At 39.6% G+C, this 22,160-nt stretch overlaps 1 protein-coding gene across 2 annotated transcripts in view; it reads left to right on the top strand.

Moving 5' to 3' along the window:
- The window catches only part of LOC126252079 (radical S-adenosyl methionine domain-containing protein 2-like), a 46,244-nt gene extending 36,801 nt beyond the window's left edge, over positions 1 to 9,443 (top strand). For both annotated transcript variants that reach the window (XM_049952932.1, XM_049952931.1), the window contains one exon: positions 7,405 to 9,443. In XM_049952932.1, coding sequence (XP_049808889.1) covers positions 7,405 to 7,569 — 165 coding nt within the window. In that variant the 3' untranslated portion in view covers positions 7,570 to 9,443. The remainder of the gene's footprint in view (positions 1 to 7,404) is intronic.
- Positions 9,444 to 22,160: the final 12,717 nt, after the last annotated feature.

Raw genomic sequence — 22,160 nt, 5'->3', positions numbered from 1 at the left:
GGCACCATAGCACGTCAATTACTGATGACATTGTGGAAGAAGTAAACAAAACTGTGTTGAAAAATCACCAAATCACCATAAGAAAGGTTACTGATGATGTCGGCAATCCTTTGCCTCATGCCAAGCATTTTTTTTTTTTTTTCCCCATGAAAAGTGTAGCAGTCAAGTTCATTCAAAAATGGTTAAATTTCAACCAAAAACTACACGACATTGATTCATTTAGGAATTACTGCAAAAAGTTGACAGTAATCCAGAACTTCCAAACAAAGTTATAACAAGTGACAAAACATGGGTCTATGGGTATGACACTGAAAACAAGGCCCAATCATCCCAATGGAAATTGCCTGAAGAGCAAAGACCAAAAAAAATTTGTCAAGTTCGATCACGTGTGAAGGTTCTTCTTACTATTTTCTTTGATTACAATGAGACATTGCATCATCACTTCCTGCTTTATGGTTGTAGGGTCAATATGGATGAAGTTACGTGCCATTTGCATGAAGCAATATCAAGGAAACACCTGGAATTGTGGCAAAACCACTCTTAGAAATTGCATGACAATAATGCTCCTGCTCACACCTCAATGCTTGTTCCTCAATGCTTGTTCATAATTTTTTGGCAAAAACAAAACCCTGCGACTTCTTTCTGTACCCATTGGTGAAGAGAACTGTAAAAGGATGTCATATTGTCACCATTGATGGGATACATACAGAATCACTTGCGGAGCTGAAAACCATGAGAAAAGTGAGTTCCAGAAATGCTTCCCAGATTGGGAAAAGAGAGAAACTGTTTGCTTACATGCCCCAGAGAAGACTGAAAGTTTGGTACACAAGTAACAGAGATGCAATGACCCACCAAGACTATACATGAGACTTGAAGCACATCTACTCCCACACAGTCCCCCCCATGGTAGAATGTAGCTCCTAGAAAAAAAAATGGGAATTTCTCATGAACTTGGCGGCCAGCCCTTGTAGGAACAGGCATTGGAGGCCGCGGGCTGTGGACCTTAATGGGTGTCCCGGCTAGGTGACAGTGGTATAGGTGTTGTCACCCATGTTCAGGTCTGCTCAAGCTGTGCCTCCTAGGAGTGATGCCGCATCTGTTAGAGAGACAAGCACCCGGAGTTGCAGTGGTGGCTTCCAGAGTTGTTCTCCACAACATAGCTTGTGTTAACGCACTGATGGATAAAGTTTTGTTTTATTGTGTTGTTGTGGTCCCTGCCCTCACAGGCATAGTCAACTCATGGCACAGGACTGTCTTGCTGGTGGGTTATATGCTCCAACATAACATCCACCCCCTCCTCTCAAAGGAGAAATAGGGATACATTTTGGCATCCCGGAAGTTGGCACTGCTGCTTCCAGTGTATTGAGAAAGTGATGAAACCAGTGGACTCCTATCAGTGTCCATGGGAGTGGATTCCTGTTGATGTTCATGGGAATGCAGGCATCAGTTGTTGAAGGGGTGCCAGCTGAGAGACTGCTGTCCATGGGTTGCATGGCCATCAGGTCCTGACATTGGGGAAGCTGGCAGCTGTGGTTGTTGCTTGTGAGTGCTGCGTGGACCAGATCTGGAACAGAAGTTGAGAAGAAATCCTCAGTCAGGGCCTTTCAAGGGCGTACTTGATTGAGGTGCTTGTGGCAGCATGTGTGATCTGTCAGTTGGATCTCAACCATTGCCCTGCCTAGGAAGCATGTGATGCGAGTCATCATCCATTGGTGGTGGCCCCTGGAGAACACCAGTGCCCATATGTCATCCTGAGGGTATAGTGGTGGTGGTGAGGACACTGGGGTCGGGGTGTTTGAGTGGTGGGATGCATTATGAAGAGTTTGTACCATTGCATTTGGCCAAGTTTTTTTGCTGGGGTTGACCGGTCCTGTGATGTGGAGTGTTAAAACAAGGTAAGTGCTTCTTCGAGACTATGATGCTGGTGAAACTCTGGAAGCCGGATGGAGCAATGTCATATTGACCAAAATGATGTTGTTCTCTTCATAAATGTGGCGAAATTCTGATGATATGAATTGAGGTTTCTTATCTGATACAACGGTTCCTGGTAATCCTCCAGTGGAAAAAATGCGTGATAAGGCTTATATGCTTTTTGCTGACGAAGCTGATTACAGCTGAGAGACATAGAGGATATTTACTTACCATATTGACCAAGATGAATGAAGAAAAGGCTTGGCAAAATCAAAATGAATTTGGCACCAAATTTGGCTCTGGCCATAGGAGAACACAGTTTCATTCCAAAAGGAATCAAACCTGATAGAAAATACCAACGTGCCAGGTCCGCCTGCTTGCTCTGGCACGTCAGGCATATTACGATCATCTGTTTGATTCCTTTGTTGTTGCCCTTGCAGGAGACAGGTTTTCAAGCCAACAGTTCGGTGATGACCATCCCCCAATGACCTTGGTGGAGCAATGACTATACACAGTGTTGGAGTGTATTCGAGATGATAACTCTGGTGTGTCCATTGTCTCGATGCAGTAATAGGGCACTGTTGAGTATCGATAATTCATGCTGACAGTGCAAATATGCCTAGATCTTGGGGTCCTTGATAAGGTTGTGATCTGCTGGCCAACCATGTTGCACAAACAGGATGGCGGCATGAAGCACCAGATCCTCCAGTGACCTCCGGGTGAAAGTCATAGCATTTGATGGCAAATATGTGACAGCAGCCTTTCCATCTGTGTCTGTATGAAAGCTGACCTCTGGTGCAGGATCAAAGTCAGGGTCCCGCCCAGCAGAGATACGGAACTATGTGTCCCCATTGCATGCTACACTCTGGGATGGTAATGGATGTTGCAGTGATACCTTGAAATGAACAGTGCCCGCCATTGCAGGTACTGGCAGTCCTGATAGGTATGTTAGCATGGGTGTTAAACAATGGCAGAAGGGGCTTACAGCCCACGCTCACAGTTCTGGTATCCAGCTCTATGGAAGCTGAATCACCACTGGAGGTAATGGGCCAAAATGGCTGTTAGGACACAATCTTGCTTCAGTGCTGTGCTCTCAGCATGAGTGCGACGCTTGTCTCGTCACATGAATATGCTTACCAGCAGTGTTCCTCATGGCCAATATAAATATGGCCACCCAGTGAATGGTCAGTCAGCTCTGCAGTCATGGCTAATATTGTTGGTTACTATCTTCACTGAACTATAGGCCATTGGATAACAACCTCACTTGGAACTTGGTCTTTATTTCTTATTGTGACTTGGACTGTCTCTCTCTTTGCTCTTGACCTGTTGATGTCATTCAGGCAAAAGTTTCCACTTTGCACTTTGTTGGTTAACTAGGTTGCTTTGATCTTGTCCTTGTCTGTGTCCTTTCCACTTGTCATGTTGTTTAACTAGGTTGCTTTGATCTTGTCCTTGTTTGTGTCCTTTTCACTTGTCAGTCAGTGGTGTGTAGCTCGCCAATAACTGTGTGTTATGTTCTCTTCTGCAGGCAACCCTTCTGTCTTGCTGTCTGAGGTGTTTCACTCCTGGGTTCTAACATGTACACTGATATTCAGCTAGTTGGAGATAGTAGCAGTAGTCATGAACCGTTTTAAGCACAAAGATCATGACCAGGGCCTCTTTTTTTCTATTTGACCATAACTGTGCTGTGCCAGCATCAGAATTTTAGAAACAAAAGCAGTTGGATGCTCCACACCATTGATTTTGTGAGAAAGAAATGCCCCAAGGCCATAGTCAGATGTATCAGCCATAACAATTAGCAGCTGCTTAGAGTCATAAGCCTTGAGGGACGTCAGCTGGAGTAATGTTTTTTTTTTCAAATCCCAAAAAACCTTTTCAAAAGTGGGTTACCAACAACATTTAACATTTTTGCAAAGAAACTGATGGAGCAGTTCAGTGATGGTTGCTGCTTGAATTATGAATTTTTGGTAGTAGTTCAGCTGACCCAACACTGATTTTGGTATCCCTTGGAGGTGACAGTTTTTTCATGGCCTCTCCATGGTGAAGAGAAAGGTGCATCCTTGAAGCACTTGAAACATGTACCAGTTATTCAACTTGTGGCATGAAAAAATTTAAGTTAACTTGTTTGAACACTTTGAATAAGGCTTTCAAATTTGTTGCAAGATCTTTCACATTTTGACCAGTGAAGAATATACTGTCCAGATAATTGGCTGTGCCTGGAATTCCCTGTATTAGGGTTCTGGATATCTTTGAAATACGCCTAGTGCACTGGCAATGCAAAGGGCAGACAATTATATTGAAAAAGGCAAAAGGATATCATAATGATGAAGATACACTTTGAGGCTTCATCCATGATAGTTGTGGATAGCTGTCCCTAAGGTAGATTTTTGCAAACAGCGGGTCACTGGCAGGTTTTTCCATGATGTCTTTAACCTTCAGAAATAGGAATGATGTTGATGAAAAACTATGCATTGACAGTAGACTTAAAATACACAAAAATTCTGAAAAATCCATTTGATTTTTTTGACTGTCACAATAGGAGCAGCCCACTGGCTGTTGGCTACTTGGTTCAGGATTCCTTCCTACTGCAGTCTTTGCAACTCAAGGCAAAGCCTGTCCCAAAATGCAAAAGGTGCATTCTGTGACTTGAGAAACTTATGCATCACCAAGGACTGCAAGGAAATGTGCACTTCAAAGTTGGTGACTGGTTGACTGATGGGAAAACTCTGAGACATACTTCGTAAAATGGACTTGAAGGTAGATGTTATGTATGAATGGTTGGATGCAGTTAAGTGAGTCGTGGACTTTCAAACCTAGAGCATTAAAGTGAACTAAACCAACAGTTTTAGTGGCCCCTGTCATATCAACAACTAGGATGCTGGCTGCTAGGTATGCTGGTTGATACTGAATGTGGACACTGAACTGGCTCTTCACTCCAATTGTGTAGCTTCTAGTGGTTACAAAGGTGCCTATTTGAGTCTCAGTTAATGATAGCAGTGGGGGAACCAGTATCTATTTGAAAGACAACAGGGATGGTTGATGACCATCTCTAACATCAGTACCCTATCAGAGATGGGCAGCACAGCCTGGATGTAGAGGACATGCAAGCCATATATATAGCCCACCTCATCAGGGTCCAGTGTGTCCATATGAGTATTCACATTTATTTTTAGCGAGGACTGGCAAACCTCTGCCTTGTGTCCAGTTTTACCATAGGTTTTGAACTTTGCCTGGTGAAAATAGCATTGCTGGCAATGATGCAGTGATAAAACAATCACTTCATGAGGGTGACAAAAGATTGTGACGGTTTCCCATGATTTCCCGTTTTGGGGAGAATTGTCTGGTGGTACAGGTCAAGCCAGGGTCTTACATGTTGGGCGGGTGGCAAATGCCTGTGTTGGTTGTTGTAGGATCACTGAGGACCTGACTTACTGCTCAAAATCCTGGAAGAGGGGGGAGGTATGTAGCTAACAATGGTTCATTCAGTCTAATCAGGTCATTCCAGGAGCCCTTCGTGTGGAGAATAGACAAGGACCACGCCATTAACTAATGATTCAGCATATCACTATTTGCACTTGGTACTGGAACACTGAAATTGGCAATTTCTGGAAAGCCCTTGCGATTGTGCTATCCACTCCCAGTAGGAATGTCTGTTTCGATTAAGACAACTAAAATATCTGTGCCTGGCAGCTGGCACATAAACTTTTGAACCAAAATAGTCCAATAAACACATTTTCAAATATTCATAATTTAACTCATGTGGAGAATGCACAAGGATTTAACTGCTGCAGGAGGTGATAGACATCAGCCCCTCAGGAGAGCAACAAAAAAAGCACACTGCTGTGTAACATCTAAGATTGTGTGGGAAATAAAATGTAGTTCTAAGTGTCTAACATAGTTCGCCCATGGTTCCGTCTTCCCATCAAACATTGGGAACAGTGGTGGTGAAGCTCGGAAGCCCTTCACCATGGGATAAATGTGAGACAATTGGTTGGCACCTCAGGTGACATGCTTATGGCTGCAGTCTTCCCCATCATTAGTTCCTGCACCTGTTGCATTTTTGTGGTCATGTCTGTAATGGCTATGGACATACTGAAATGAACACCTGACATGCACACCATGTATGTGAAAAAAAAAAAAAACATGTAAAAGCACTGTCTAATTGGGAAAAACACATCAAAGCACCATCTACTGGGGCCACAGTACAGGAGTACAGATGAAATTCACAAAAAACCTTGTCACCAATTGAAGTGGTCTGTGCCAGGTTCAGAATGGCAAAACTAACACCCCGGAACATAATGAACAACTGGTATGTTCATAATAATATAGAATCACTCTTCTCTGTGTTCGAGCATAAATTCACGAGAAACAAAAATAGTTTATCAATTGAATTTTGTGTCGAACTAAATTCTTCTGATAGTTGAAGTAAACGTTTATAACTGTTTGCCTAGAATTGCTACATCACAAACAATCTGATAAGTGTCAAAATCTTAGGAACCATTCAGTGAGATGACAGTTTCTGAACACAATCACAGTAATGAGCTGAGATACTGAACTCCAGGAGGCAGCCTGATACGATCCAGGTGATGGCTTTAAAGTACTAAATTGGCGGATGAATTGATCATGAACTATTTATGGCCACATGACATGGCAGAGGCAAATGGGCCCACACTAGCTACACCTGCTATGAGTGGTGCCACTGCCACCTGTCAGTGAGTCAAGAATCTGGAGTCACAGTAGTGGCATCCGAAGTTGTTCTCCACAACCTGTCTTGCTATTGTTACTTCCTTACTGACACATATTTTTTCCGAAGAAAGATTTTGTTTTACTTTCATTGTCATGGTCCCTCTGTTCTTGGACAAAGGAAGATTGTGGCGCAGTACTGTCATGCTAGTGGGCTGCATGAGTCAACATAGCAGTTTTGAGTAGAAGCAGCAGTTGGCTGAGTCGTATATGACAATGTTCTATCCATTATTTCTGACTCATTCGCAATAGCACATAAATTTTGTTTTTTAACTTTTCAATGCACTGGCAAACCTGAAGAATTTACATTGTATTTTACAAACATTATGCTGCCTGGTACAGAACACTCCATAAAAACGTTGTAGAACTACCTCACTAGGTCACTGCCACATCATCTTAAATAACATTACAATAATTAAAATATATTTTGCATTATTGAAATGGCTGTTTTGACAAAATTATAATTAAAAATTAAAATTTGCAAAAGTTACACACATCATGAATTACAGTGTTTTGCAGAGTGTCTCATCATAATAATATTTCAGAATGTATTACAGTCTTTATATCAAATTATACTGTGTTACATTTTATAACAACATTTTCAAATAGTATTCTAATTACATCCCAATTCCAACAGGTAATTTATTATTAATATGATTTCAGTATTTGTGTGTAATGTGTGTTACTGTAAAATTAAAGTAACTTAGTTAATTACAATTATTTATAAATTATAATTTCTTTTTTTCTCAGATGAGGTTCCTAGATTGCACAAGAGGGGACAAAAAGCCATCACCTTCCATTTTGGACATTGGTGTAAAGAATGCACTTAACTTCTCAGGTTTTGATGAAAAAATGTTCAAGAAGAGAGGTGGAGTGTATAAGTGGAGCAAGGCAAGCATGAACCTTGATTGGTAAATGACTGTTACATGATGGATTGAAGGAAATCTGCCTGACCTTTCTGCAGTACAAAAATTTCCAGTATGAATTTTGACTGGTAAATGATTATTAGATGTTAGATGACTGATGAAATAAGTCTGCCTGACCTTGCTGCAGTACAAAAATTTCCAGTACCCTCTGAAACGCAGTGTGTGTGTGTGTGTGTGTGTGTGTGTGTGTGTGTGTGTGTGTGTGCGTGTTTGTCAGGGGAGTAACTAGGGTGGGGCAACTATAGGACATGTCCTGAGGACTGCAAGAACAAGGGACCCTCTTGCACCCAAAAGAAAGAACAAGAAAAAAAATTGGAATAAATTAAAATGCAAAGGAAAACTGGAAAAATAGAAATAATGACGTACATCAATATATGTTCTTTCCTTCATTCTCCCATGTAATAAAGATAATCAAAGTGTTATTTAAAGGAAAAAGACCTGTTTGCTTTCAGAAGTTTTAACACTGCACATGCCAACGGCCATCTATCCGATGGAGTGAAAAACATGAGTCATCTGGAAAGGCCACCTGTCGCCACTCAGTGGATGTTCAGTTACAGTATTGGTGTGCAAATTCCAGCCTTCGTTGCCAACGAATAGCACTTAGCTTGCGTTCATGAACCAGACACCTGCTGCGGAGACCAATTCACTTACGTCTGTTCACCCGTACACATCTCCGCAGCAGTCGTTCGCTCCTGCCGACTACCACCCGTAGTGCACCACAGTTGCCTTGGTGCCAGTTGTGGATAGCACCTTTCTGCCATGAATGGTATAGTTTAACCATGGTGGCACATGATCAGTTTACAGACATAGCCATTTTGAAAATACTTCCACTCTTGGCCCGAAAGTCAATGATCATGCCCTTTCCAGTGTCAGATACATTGCTCCACTTCCACATTACGACAATGACTGCACTGTTTTCCATGTCTTCTGTGACATGATCTGTATATCCTTCACTGCTAGTGCTACCACCTGCCATCTGTGAGTGGCTACTGCACATTGACGTTGAACGAGCAATCGGTTACATTAATGTGACTGGACTGTGTATTACGTGTTTCTGTGCACTACATGTCTGTCCACTACAAGTAAGTGGTTGCCTTTCCCTTATTTTACATATTTTTCCATCCAGAAATATCCATTATTGTTATACAGTGAAAGAATATGAGATGAACTGTGGACATTTTAGTGAGTATATAAAGCGGAAGAGAGCAGATCTGATGGAGGAAGCAGGGAGCCCCACTTAGATACTTGTTCCAGGGTCCCCACGACTGTAGTTACACCCATGGTGTGTGTGTGTGTGTGTGTGTGTGTGTGTGTGTTTGTGTTTGTGTGTGTGTGAGAGAGAGAGAGAGAGAGAGAGAGAGAGAGAGAGAGACTTAATTGGTATAGGTAGTTGAAAACAGTATTTTTCATCTTCATTTCTCATCAACTTGAAGGTAACATAGCCATCTTAAACTTGTATGAACTGAAGAAAAAATGGACAATCAATTTACTGTGACAACTAAGTGGCTTGATGGAGTACTAAAAGATGCTGTTCCATCACCAGAGGTTATAGAAGCAAAGGTAGCCAGAAAACACCTAAGAGTGAATGAGGATTTCGCCCCAAACATCTAGATTTGTGGTGTAACATTTACCAATTAGCCAACGAGCCACAAGTAGGTGTCATAATTGTTTTAGTTTTAAGTTAGATTACACATCACTGATATTATATTCAGCAGCCAAGACTGATCTGTCTAATTTTTTATGTAGAAAATAATCAATCATTAACTTTTGTAAAACAGCGAAATATAGCTCCGCATTAGAAATTATATTTTTTTGTTCTTGTTTTGTAAAGAGTATAGTGTCAGTTTTTTATGTTATTATATCTATGGAAAAAATCATGTAAGTCATTGAAAAGCAATTTTATGAAGATTGTCACTTCTTGAGTGTAGAAATGGACAATGGACTTTGGAATAAACTTGATAAATACTTAAATAAGACAAAATCTTCATTGCAAATCTGTCTGTTGGAAAAGAGTATACTCAAATTATTTCTGCTTTTAGTGATTTCTAATTGAGTGCTACAGTGAATAGAAAAGACAAAAAAGAAACAAATCATTTATAATGTTAAACCAACAGAAAGAAGGGAGGATAGGGTTCAATGTCCTGATGGAGTCATATGGAGATGGAGCACAAGCTCAGATTAGGCAAAAGTCTGTGTCTACCGATCCTAATGGTGGGACATCTTTATCCCCCACTCTATGCAGTCTGTACCTTGGTGGGTTCCATTGCTTACGTTTCACCAGATCACTACCAGAGGTCAACACATGCACCCCTGTGTCCAATAATATCCTGCAGCCCTTTTTTCCCATTAGCCCTCTTATCACACAGTTCACCTCTGCATATGATTTCATAGCATCCACTCTTACTGTGAGTGATTGTAGGTGGACCTATGGTTCCCACTGGTATTTAACACCTTATCTTTCCCTGGTCCTCTACTTCAAGAATTATTACCTCCTCTTTCTTTATTCAAATCACCCTGAGGCTGGTGACACTTGTCTCTTTATATGCCCTGTCCATCCACACCTGAAACATTTTGTATTAGCTGCAAACATTGTCCATTTACCCCGCATTCCAGTCAACAGATTGATCCCACACACTACAGCTAACTGCACTGCTATGTGCAAATCCATCGGATCCACTGTCTGTGCTCGTCTGGACATTTCTGTGTCCCTCCTAAAAGAACATTGAGCACCTGCTGCTCAGCTTCTTCAGGGTGTGTATGCTTCGAGACATCGAGGAAAAAGCCGGGAATCTTTTCATCCAAGAGAAAACTGGTAAAAACATGGGAATTTTTTTGGAATTCTGGGAATTTTTCATTGTTTTAGACTTCAGTTTAAGATTTTTAATTTTGACTGGTAAGAAATAATACACAGCAAAATGTGTCAAAGGCTTTAGGACAAAGACTATGGAATACTTTATAACAGTAAACTGCTGCCAATGAGTGTGACGTCATAACTGTTTACATGAAGTTCATTTGAGTAGTTGCCCATAGGCTCATGTGCATATGTAGTTGAGTTTCCTATGGGCAGTACCTTGAAGTGTGGCTGTTAGCTGTATCAACAATAGCAACAAACAGCCAGATGTTACCTGGAAAAATTTTTCTGGCGCCCAAGCTGCCAGATTTCTGCGTGTGCATACCAGTTTGGGTTACAGTGGGGAGGGGGTTAGTCTCCACGTAAGCCGTGTTAACATTTTGTGATTTTGCTGTTTCCTCATCATTTACATTTCTCACATCAAATTAAAACAAAATAGATTTCTGTGTTGGAAGTTATCAAGTGAATTAAAATACATTCACATAATTACAGTAGGCTAACATATGTTGTTAATTTCAGTTCTCTGATCTAATTTTATTTCCACATTTTTGGCAGTCAACCGCCTTGCAGAACAGTGAAGTTATTTTTGTTGATTTTGCTAAATAACTGTAGCTTTCATTTATCTTTTCCCCAGAGGCAGTCAGTTTATTAGAAATGATGTGTTTCATTCTGCCCTATTGGCTAGTTTCAACTGTTCACTGAATTTCAGGTGCACGTTTTCATCTTCTGGCGTGTATGGCATTATGCCATAATAAAGAACCAAACATGAGATAATACAGTACTAGTACTCCAAGAAAATTTGCATCCCGAAAACCGCACTCAAATCTTAACACCATGTTGGACCTACTTCATTGTGATTCAGAACACATGAATGTCCACTTTAAGCTGAATTATGCATTTTAGTACGGTGTGCAAAATTCTGGTGCTCTTGGAGTTTTTCTATTTCTGTTATGAAGTCATGCAAGATCTTTTAATATTGTATATGTACAAACATATGGGCTTTCAGCATCATCGCAGCTACCCACACACAGTAATGCCTGTTTTCTGGCGCTCTCTGGCAACTACTGAAACGAAGCTGTTACTAACAGGTCGCTGGAAAATATTGCGAATGGTGCTTTGAAAAGTGTTAGTTTCAAAGTAAATTTTCTTTTATGCAAGATGAATTATGTTACATGTGTGAATGTGCAATGAATTTCTTAAATCACATAGCGCTTTACTCTCATTTGAAACTTAACACATTGAGGACTAGTCACTTACAAGAATTTCGAGCCTAGAAGACTGGACATTAATATCATTATTTAAAATTTTACTGGCACATTTGTGTGATGTATCTTAAAGTGAAACACATGCAAAAAAGACCGATATTTATATGTGAAAGTTTAGCTTTTCTTGGAGTTTATTAATCCTCATATCCAATATGATATCTGAAAGTTTAACTTTTCTTGTTGCTACACTTTGTACATTAATTTTAACCATTAACTTTTCCTATTTGTGTGGTTACACTACAGAACAGTGATATTGCTTTTGGATGACTAAGTCTTGTGTCCTATGCTCAGAATATCTGCTGTCATGGGCTGGTGAGATCATGTGACATGAGCTATGACTTGCTTACAAAAGCACTTTTCAGTCTCGATTTCAATGCTTCAGAAACTAACATGCTGTTTTAAATCTATACTTTCTTAATACAAATAGAAAAATGTGCAGCGTATCGTAATATGAATATATGCAGCATAAATGTTGCTGCACGTCACAAATCTTTCCAAAACGTTTTTTTGCTGAGTTTTTTCGTTGTCTGAAGTTCCACACTGGTGTATAAAACCATTAACATTCAAAGGATTCATATTTTTACAGCTCCAGTGAAAGTATACTGTCACTTATCGTGGAAAAAATTGTATTTTTCACCTTGGAAGAAGTGTATTTTCATGTGGAAAAAAGTGCATTTTTAAGCGGGAAATCTGGGAACTTATTTATTTATTTTTTTTCTTTTCTGCTTATACACCCTGTTCTTGCACAGGAATTTAATTGACTACAGCATCCTGTCATAATTCATGGTCCATCTCCTATCTGCAAATTGTACCACAGTTTCCATAGTTCTCTCAGTTTTTACCCCTAATCGTTCACTATAGTGTCTGGCACTATTTTGTTGCATATATCTCTGAATTAACCCTTCTATAAGTTCTTTGAATGTTGTGGCTACCTTAAGAGCTTTTGTAGACCCTACATAACTTTTAGCTTCCCCTGTTAGTCCCAGTTTTACAACATTCAATAATGCCTTATCAGACCAACCTTCCATCTCAGCCAGATTTCCAAGGTATCTCACAAAGGCCTGTACATCCTCAGTTGCCTTACCAGAAAAAGGAGCAATTGAACTTGCGACTGACAAATATATGCCCTTTAGTGACGATCACGATTGTAACAACCCATGCAGTTCTGCATTATCCGCTGTTAACGGTGCTACCTTTCCTAACAATATGCGTACTGCTTCTGGCTCTGACACACCTTGTGTCTCTGGTTCTGTCGAAGCTTTGTCGTTGGCAACCCTAATTTTGAGAACTAACAAGACAAGAAAAAAGAAATACATTAACTTAATTCTTACGTCTAATCATGAGCCATCTCGATTCCTGGCATTGACTCTCCACACGCCTCCAACTATAACATGTATAACATTTTACTGTAAATGATTCCACACATGGTGCTGAGTGGCCCCCAAGGTTACACTGAGCACATTTAATAGGCACTAACCAATTGTGACTTCCACTGCCTCTAAAACTAGACAAAACTGTGGGTTCTCTACTCACAGTAAAATCTACTTTACAAGATGCATGACTGTCAAACCTTTCTCCATGGCCAAAATACAGTCAAAATTTTTGGACGCTCATACCATTGACTCTTAAGAAGTTGACATCAATGATCTGACACCAGTGTTATATGACCCACAGACTGTCAGCCGTGGAGAGTGAAATGAGACATCAAGATGGCAGTAGATTTCTTTAATTAACTTCTTTATTTCGGATCTCTACCATAGTACATAATAACAGCTTGTTGGAAGCATCCAGTTGCCTCTCATATGAAACAATAGATGTCCGGTGTTGTTGACAGTGCAAAGAGTGGGGCCAAGCCTTGCATCACTTGAATGCTGCTGTCAATAACATCTCCGGCTGAGACCATGATGACAGCACAAAGAGTGACTGACGATACTGGGGAGGCAGCCATGACCATCCTCCAGTGAACGGGCGGCTCTCTGCTCCGGCTGTGGCTGGTTTTGTGACTCAGGGCAGGCTACCCTGTCCCGTGGTTGGAAAGTGGATCCTGTACTGCATTCCGGGATGTTGCTCCGAGTGTCACAGGCTCATGTTATAGGCTGTGATACTGAGATGAGAGTATTTTAGTACACAAATGACTGATGAGTACTCATACCCTCCAGACTACGTTCATTTAGGGCTTAAGCCACATACTCTAAACAGTTCCGTGGTGCCAAGGCTACCATCCTTCCACTGGCATATTGCAGTGTCGGCTGTTGCTATACTGCACCCAGCTGGCTCGGTGTCACAACACCTGTTGGTTGTGTTTTGTTTCACAGTGTATAACAAACATTCTTGCCTGCCAGCAGCTGGCTCTGTTGCAACTCACTTCTGCTCTGGCATACTTTTTTGACCAAATATAGTCGAGCTACAATGACTGTTTGTAAGCTCGTTATGAGGGAGAGAAGAGAGGAGTGGTAGGTTTTGTTTACAAAAATAGACGCTCCTCCTTTTGTCTCTCTCCACTAAGGTCATCTTTTTTTCTGAAGGGGCATCAGACAATTTACAGTGGATTTCCTGAAGGCTTATATGCATTTGTCTACCGTGAGTTAATAGACATAGTTCTTCCACATGTGTCGTGAACCCATACAAGTTCCATTGAAGTATGGAACCCATCTTAATTGTGAGGTTTTTTTTCTGTCTTGTCCCCCTACCGTTCCTCCATGGTGGAGACGTAGCAGTGAAGGACATCTGCCATGAGGATCTGTTTTCCTTTTTGGCATTAGATTCCATAGCCATCTGTACTTCAGTTGTAGGACGGCTTGGTTATTGGACTGGCATTGCAGGCTTGCACTTGCATTTACAGGTGTAGGTTGATGTGCCCTGCCCAGCTGTCAGAGTCTGGGTACCAACACTAGTCTTCTGTGTAGGCTGCTTCGAGGCAAACAACTTTGTAAAACTGGGTGACTATGTGGCCTTAAGTGTCAGAGTACAAGATACAAGCCATTCCTGTTCTAGTTCTTTGGCATCTATATCCTTAATGTCGTGGCATGTCACAAACCTTTCAACAATATAGCCCAGTGTGCCACTGACTGTTGCTAGCATATGTCTCGTCAGTGTCTAGGATGCCATAAGATGGAGGTTCAAATGGTTCAAATGGCTCTGAGCACTATGGGACTCAACTGCTGTGGTCATCAGTCCCCTAGAACTTAGAACTACTTAAACCTAACTAACCTAAGGACATCACACACATCCATGCCCGAGGCAGGATTCGAACCTGCGACCGTAGCAGTCGTACGGTTCCGGACTGCGCGCCTAGAACCGCGAGACCACCGCGGCCGGCTAAGATGGAGGGTTTTTCTTATAAACGTTTATACCATTCTCAGGACCTGGGTGGTGAAGCCAATATCGCTGTTCCCTGTGACATGCAACATTCCACTGCCGCACCATATGTCACTAAAGAGAATATTAGTACAATTGCATTATTATAAATGTTCTGCGTGTACAAAATTGTGCTATTGTTCATTCACTTTACTTTGCGTCATTTCTTTATCTGTGTCCAGTCCCATACGTATATTAATTATATTTCTCGTCTTCTGAAAGCTTCTCCTTCTATTAGTTTTATGAAAATATGACTGTGGACTTCTTTTCCTCCATTTCAATTGTAGATGCAGGCAGCTGACTCCAGGAAACACCAGTGACTCCCAAGATGATGCAAATTATGAAGGAATTTTCCTTGACTTGGCCCTATTTCACTTGAATAAAAATGCTTAACACTGTTATTAAGTCCTCTCTTATTCAGAAACACATATGATACAAAAGACTCATAGCCCATCATACTCCAAGCAGTACAGCAGAACAAAAACTTCTACATACCAGAGCGTCTGACTGAGACTTTCTAAAAAACAAAATCATATACAAATAATTGAATGAAAGTGCTTCATTTGTCTGCGCCCCACTGTGCATTCACAATTAACATCTTTGCCAATGCTTATGATCAATCGGTGTTTCAAATTTTTTAAAATAAAAATTAACTTTACTGTATTCTGTGGGTCCTTCATCATGTAGCTACACAATTTCCCCCACACTGTATGTTGACATAGTATGGTGACGTACAGTTGTTTTTACATTTGCCGATAGGGGTCAATGTCCTTTATTGTCGGCTTCTTTTTTTTTTTCTTTCTTTTTTTTATTTTTTATTTAACGGAATGTATATGTCAGCTTATCCTACTAAACTATTATATACATAATATGTGAGTCCATTACATATTTAAATTTAGTGTGTTAACAATAATGTCCAGTTTGCTCCATTCTCACTGCCGGGTTTCGCACTGGCTGATTTGGCAGCAAGAACTAGTTGCCAACGGTCAACATGCTATATGCTACGGTTGCATATGTGCACTTGTTTTTTTTTTGGTGTTGATGTCACATTGAGTGTCAAACTTTCACTTGAGTGCCACGTATCAAAGAATTGCTGTAGCATTTGTCTTCATTCTGGGTGCAGTGAGTGTGTGCTTATTGTTTCAAAATCCAACGCTGTGGCAGAAGATATCCATTTTTATGGCCCGGGTATCATTACTACCCGTTGTACTCACATTTTCAGCGGAGAGAGCCCTGACCAACAGCATCCATTGACGAGGTGAGTACCTGCTCGAACAACTATAGTTCACTTGTCCATGTATTGAGCATTGTGAGCCTCAATAGTCATAAGTTATTTCGTTGCACACGCATGTTCATGTCACCACACTTCACCGTACTCTTGTGGAAAGACACATATAGCCGTCCAAAACACTATAAATTGCTTGTCTTTGAAGTTCATTTCTTCATATAGAGTTTGGTTTCTAATGGAAATTCATACAAGTACTGAGTTACAACAATATACATTACATGATAACTTATACCTATGGCTGACATTCCATCCATTGGTTATATTATGAACATAAATTTCTAAAGTTTTAAAAAATCATAAATATTTTCAGTAACTGGGTTCTGTTGCTACAGTTCACTCGTTAGCTTCTATTTATCTTCATTCACATCACATATACAAATTAATTACATATCACATTTTTATGACACAATACAAACATATAATACATTTTTGCTTTTATAGATAGGCTTTTATCACTTGTGGGAGCTCATCTGTTTCTTAGGTAGGGGAGGGAGGAAAAAACATTGGAAATAGGACTAAAACATCGCGCATTGCTGGCCTAACTACACTTGGCGCTGCCTCCTTTGTTTGGAAGGGAAGAAAGGAAATACTGATCTACTAGTTCAAGGCTTTATGTGGAAATGTTACTCGTACAATCATGGACTAGTTGCCAAGAAACTTTTGCTTCATTGAAATAATGTGTGCCGATTAATCATTGACGAAGTGTCATGTTGTTTCCTCATGTACTAGTGCTATTTACTTCAAATCCCATGTAGCTTAGTGTGAAATCTAATGGTTTAACCACCGTATACTTATCTTTCTCAAATACCTGGAAATGTCATTATTCAAGCTTTCATGTGCAACGACAAAAAATTAATTGGTTTTTGTGAAATCTCATGCTTAAATGTTTATGTATACTCTGCAGCGAATAGGTAGTGATAATTGTCACATAGACACACTGTGACGATGCATATTTCATTTCTCATGTGCCTTATGACCTTTATCATAAATATCCTTTTAACTAAATTTTTTACTCGAGGTGCGGCCCGTTTCTTCATTTGGTATCTGCTACTCTCGACGTAATTCTCTTCTTCTGCACTGTAACGATGCACTGGTCTCTGAAAGAAAAAACTTAAAACTAATTGCATTTTGTAGCTCGATGGCCACTGATACATTTGGTCATTGAATGCCTGCAGATATTTCCATATTTTGTTTAAATTCATAGACATTTTGTTTGTTCTATTACTCATTATGATCATTTACTCTGAAAAGAAAATTGATATCACTCACGGTATTTTATTGTTAGTCCTCAGACATCTCGTATAGATTTTTCATAATGCTTCCTTTCGATTGTAAATATGTTGTATACAGCTTAGTATTTAATTAAATATGTGTGTACATATATCAATAGGTTCTTTAGTTTCGTAGACAGTGTATGTATTTGCATAGTATTTCCATTTACTTTGTATTTAGGTTAAGTACATATTGCATTCCTATTTTGGCTGCGTCTTCAGCCAGTCTGTCGCACATGCACACAGTTCAATGTCTCCTCTCCTGCTACTGACATCAGCGCGTATTGTTGAGCGTGAGACAACTGAGCCATAAGCAAATTTTGTTTGCACAAGTACTTTCGCTTCGCATGAAGCGGTCTGTTACTTATCATTTCTGTTAATTTTTATGCCTATGTGTACAAATCAAGAGGATTACTTATGCCTATACACATTACTTTATCTTAAAATACACTCCAGAAGAAAAAATTACACTTAGAATTATGTACACTATGTACAATTATCTTGCGATAAAAAAAATTGTTGCCACTTTTTGTCATTCTATAGAGGCTTTTGTATCTTTTGAGGGTAAGGACCCTTGTCTCTTCTTGTTTTTAGGTTAATCTGTACGTGCCAGGATATGGTATTTTGGAAATTACATATGGTCCTGAATAGAGTAATTACCAATTCTTATTCAGTTTGCCAAATTTTGTCAATTTAGGGTGCATCCGTAAGAGGACTCATTGCCCTTCAAAAAATTGTGTAACACATTTCAGTTTCTTGTTATAAATTTTCTTTCTATACTCTGCCCTGTTTTCTAGTGTAATCATGGCTTATTTTGATTTTCTCTTTTGGTGTCATTTCTCTATTGGGCACCTTTGGTATGGGCGACCCCCACTCATTCGTTTGCTTTGTCTGGAACATCAATTCATTAGGTATGAAACCTGTTGAAGAATGTGGAAGATTATTGACAGCTTGCATGAAAGGAGTTATGTATTCTAACCATTGGGTATGTTTGTGAGGGGTGTATGTCCTAATAAACTGTTTAAATTCTTTAAAGATTCGTTCAACTGGGCATGCTTCTGGGTGAAAAAAGCTTACTGATATGTGCCTTATACCCTGGGAGTTCATAAATTGTTTCCACTTCTGCCCAACAAAATGTGAAGCATTATTAGTTAGTAGGCATGCTTAGTTAGTGGGCATGCTTCTGGGTGAAAAAAGCTTACTGATATGTGCCTTATGCCCTGGGAGTTCATAAATTGTTTCCACTTCTGCCCAACAAAATGTGAAGCATTATTAGTAAGTAGTACCTTTGGTTTACCTACTCTTCTCAAATAATCTCCCTCAATTATTTTTCTGATATTTTTGGCTGTTGCAATTTTAATGGCATAAATTTTGATATGTTTCAAGAAAACGTTGTATACTGCTACTACGTATTTTACTCCTCCCTTACTTCTTGGATATGGACCAGCTATGTCCAGGGATATGATATCTAGAGGGTTTTTTGTGAGTATTGGGTGTAGCTCAGTATATTTTGACACATTGGACTGTTTTGATTTTTGACATATTACGCACTTTCTTAATACCTGTAGGACTTGCCTTCTCAAATTTGGAAAGTAACAAAATCTTGCAATTTTTTCAGTACATTGGCCTACTCCATAATGTCTTCATATTTCATGTGCATGTCTTTTAAATTCATCAACATAATGTGTGTTGCAATTTTTGTAGTAAATTTGCTCACTCCATAATGTCCCCATACTTCATGTGCGTGTGTTATAAATTCGTGGATATAATCTTCAGGAATACACTCACACCATTGATAAGATTTTTCATGTTTCTTATGAAACAAAATGCCGTTTTACTCCTGATACCATTTACTTACCTTTCCACCTTCATCTTGCTTAAGGTTTTGCTCGAATTTACTCCATCTGTGATCTTCCTGTGGTATAATTTTCATCTGTTTACAAAACTTATGATAATCAGACTGTGTAGTGCTTTGAGAATTTCTGCGTAAATTCTAGAACCACTCGGCCTTCTACCATCTCGAACACACGATATTTTAAATATAAGTGAAAGAGAGCCTATTTACTATGCATCACCTGTCTTCGTGTGCAGGTTTGAAGTTTATCGTGAGACAACTATAGACTTGGTGGTCGAACGACACCTACAAGTGTTTGCCAGTTGCGCCATGGTAGCCGTAGTGACAGAACAAGGAGTGTTTATGTATTCCGTGCTGTTTTATAACTTTGACGATTGTAGTGGAAAAGAAAGAACAGTTGAGATATTGTTAATTAATGCTCGTTTTGGACCTGGAAAGGACAAGATGTATATTCAGATTCATATTGAAAAAGGACATGGTTATCAAGCCAACCTTACATTATATCTAAATCTACTTTGTTTCTATGGTTTGGAAACGCGAAGAGACTTACTTGATAGTATTTGCTTATGTGGAGACTGAGATTTGTAAAAGTTTGATGTTGAAATATATGTCATTAAGTGAAGAAAAAGAAACTGCGTATGTTTGCTTATTTTATAAGTACAAAGAGTCTTGAGGAATTCCTGGTCCTAGCAAATATACTTCAGAGAAGAAGAGAAAAGAAGATTGCAGCAGCAAGCAAAAAGGAAAGTCGGTTGACAATCTCAAGTAAGTCTTATCATTAAAGAAGTGGGAGTTTATACACATACTTCACCACTTTAATTCGTCCAAAACATTATAACTGTTGTGTTGTACCTTGCATTAATAACATTTTGATTTCTGCATCTTGCTCTGTTACTTCTCTAAATTCCTCTAAACCTAGTGGTAGCCTAGACAAGGTGTCTGCAATAACGTTCTGACTTCCTTTAATATAAATGATGTCAAAATTGAATTCTTGTAAATATAGACACCACCTAACTAATCTATAGTGCAATAGTTTACATATTAAAAGAAATCACAGTGACTGGTGGTCACAGTAAACTTTGGTATTCTTGCCCAACAAAAAATATTCAAACTTTTTAAATGCCTATATTACTGCTAAAATTTCCAATTCTGACACTGTGTAAGATCTTTCTGCTTCTGATATCGAGTGACTAGCAAAACTTCCTTACGTTCTTCCTCTCACATCTGGAATAAACATGCCCCCAGCCCTTGAGATGAGGCATCTGTGCATAGACAAAAAACCTTGGACATGTCAGGGTGGCTTAGAATGTTTGCATTTACCAATACCTGCTTAATGTTATTAAAGTCCTCTTGACACTTATCATCCCATAACCAAAACCTATTTTTTTATAACAAGTTGAGCAACACATCACTGTTCATCAGTTGTTGTGATATGAATTTACGAACAAACGAAGCTAGTCCTAAAAAGGCTTTTAGTTGTTTTTTATTCCTTGGAGCTGGGCAATTGTGTATGGCATCAAGCTTCTTCAGATCAGGTATTATACCTTGTTCTGACACAACACGTCCTCTAAATTTGACTTGCTCCTTACCAAAACTAGACTTTTTTTTAAATTGGCTAGTACTTTGTAATCTGCAAATCATTGAAGCACCTGTTCAATGAACCTGATATGTTCTAACCAAGTGAGTGTGGCTATTAGCAGGTCATCTACATAGACAGTGACTTTGATAAGCAGTCCTGGTCTTAAAACCTTGTCCAATGCAGATATAAACATTCCTGTGCTAATGTTCAGTCCAAAAGGTAGAACACAGAATTCGTAAATTCTGCCCCCACAAACAAATGCATTTATTTTTTACTTTCTTCATGGAGCCAGTAGGACATCTTGAGATTGAGTATACTGAAATATTTTGTATTATAAAACTTTAGAAGCTGTTCGTCCAAGTTGTCTGGTATTATACATACTAGTACTATAATCTTATTGATATCTCTAACATCGAGAACTAATCTTACAGAACCATCTGGTTTGCTTACTGGTAATATTGGGACTACAATTGGGTGAAAATGAAGATTGTATAATTCCCCATTTAATCATACGATTGATCTCTTCCCGTACTGCCTCTCGTTTTTCCCAGAGAATAGGATTTGACATTACACAAAATGTTTCATGTGGATAGACTTCAAATTTATATTCATAGTCTTTGATTACTCCAGGCTCCTTACTGAAAACATTGGCATACTTAAATAACAAGTTAGAAAGTTCTTGTTGTTGCATCTCATTTAGTACCTGTGATTCACTTAGTTTCGACTCTACCATTTCGTAACTAACCTCAGTGTTTGCTTCTTGCTCAGTATCAAATTTGTATGTGAAATACACTGCTAGAAAGGAATATTGTATACGTTGGTAGTTGGACCTTTATCTAAAATTAACTGTGTGTCAGTGTTAAATATTTTCACCTTAATGATTGTCCGCCCCTGGTAGCTGAATGGTCAGCGCGACAGACTGTCAATCCAAAGGGCCCCGGTTCGATTCCCGGCTGGGGCGGACTGGGTGTTGTGTTGTCCTAATCATCATCATTTCATCCCCATCGACGCGCAAGTTGCCGAAATGGCGTCAAATCGAAAGACTTGCACCAGGCGAACGGTCTACCCAACGGGAGGCCCTCGTCACACGACATATCATTTCATTTTACCTTAA

Source organism: Schistocerca nitens, chromosome 4, assembly GCF_023898315.1.
Source record: "Schistocerca nitens isolate TAMUIC-IGC-003100 chromosome 4, iqSchNite1.1, whole genome shotgun sequence".
Lineage (NCBI taxonomy): Eukaryota > Metazoa > Arthropoda > Insecta > Orthoptera > Acrididae > Schistocerca > Schistocerca nitens.
This window is presented reverse-complemented; position numbering and strand designations above follow the sequence as displayed.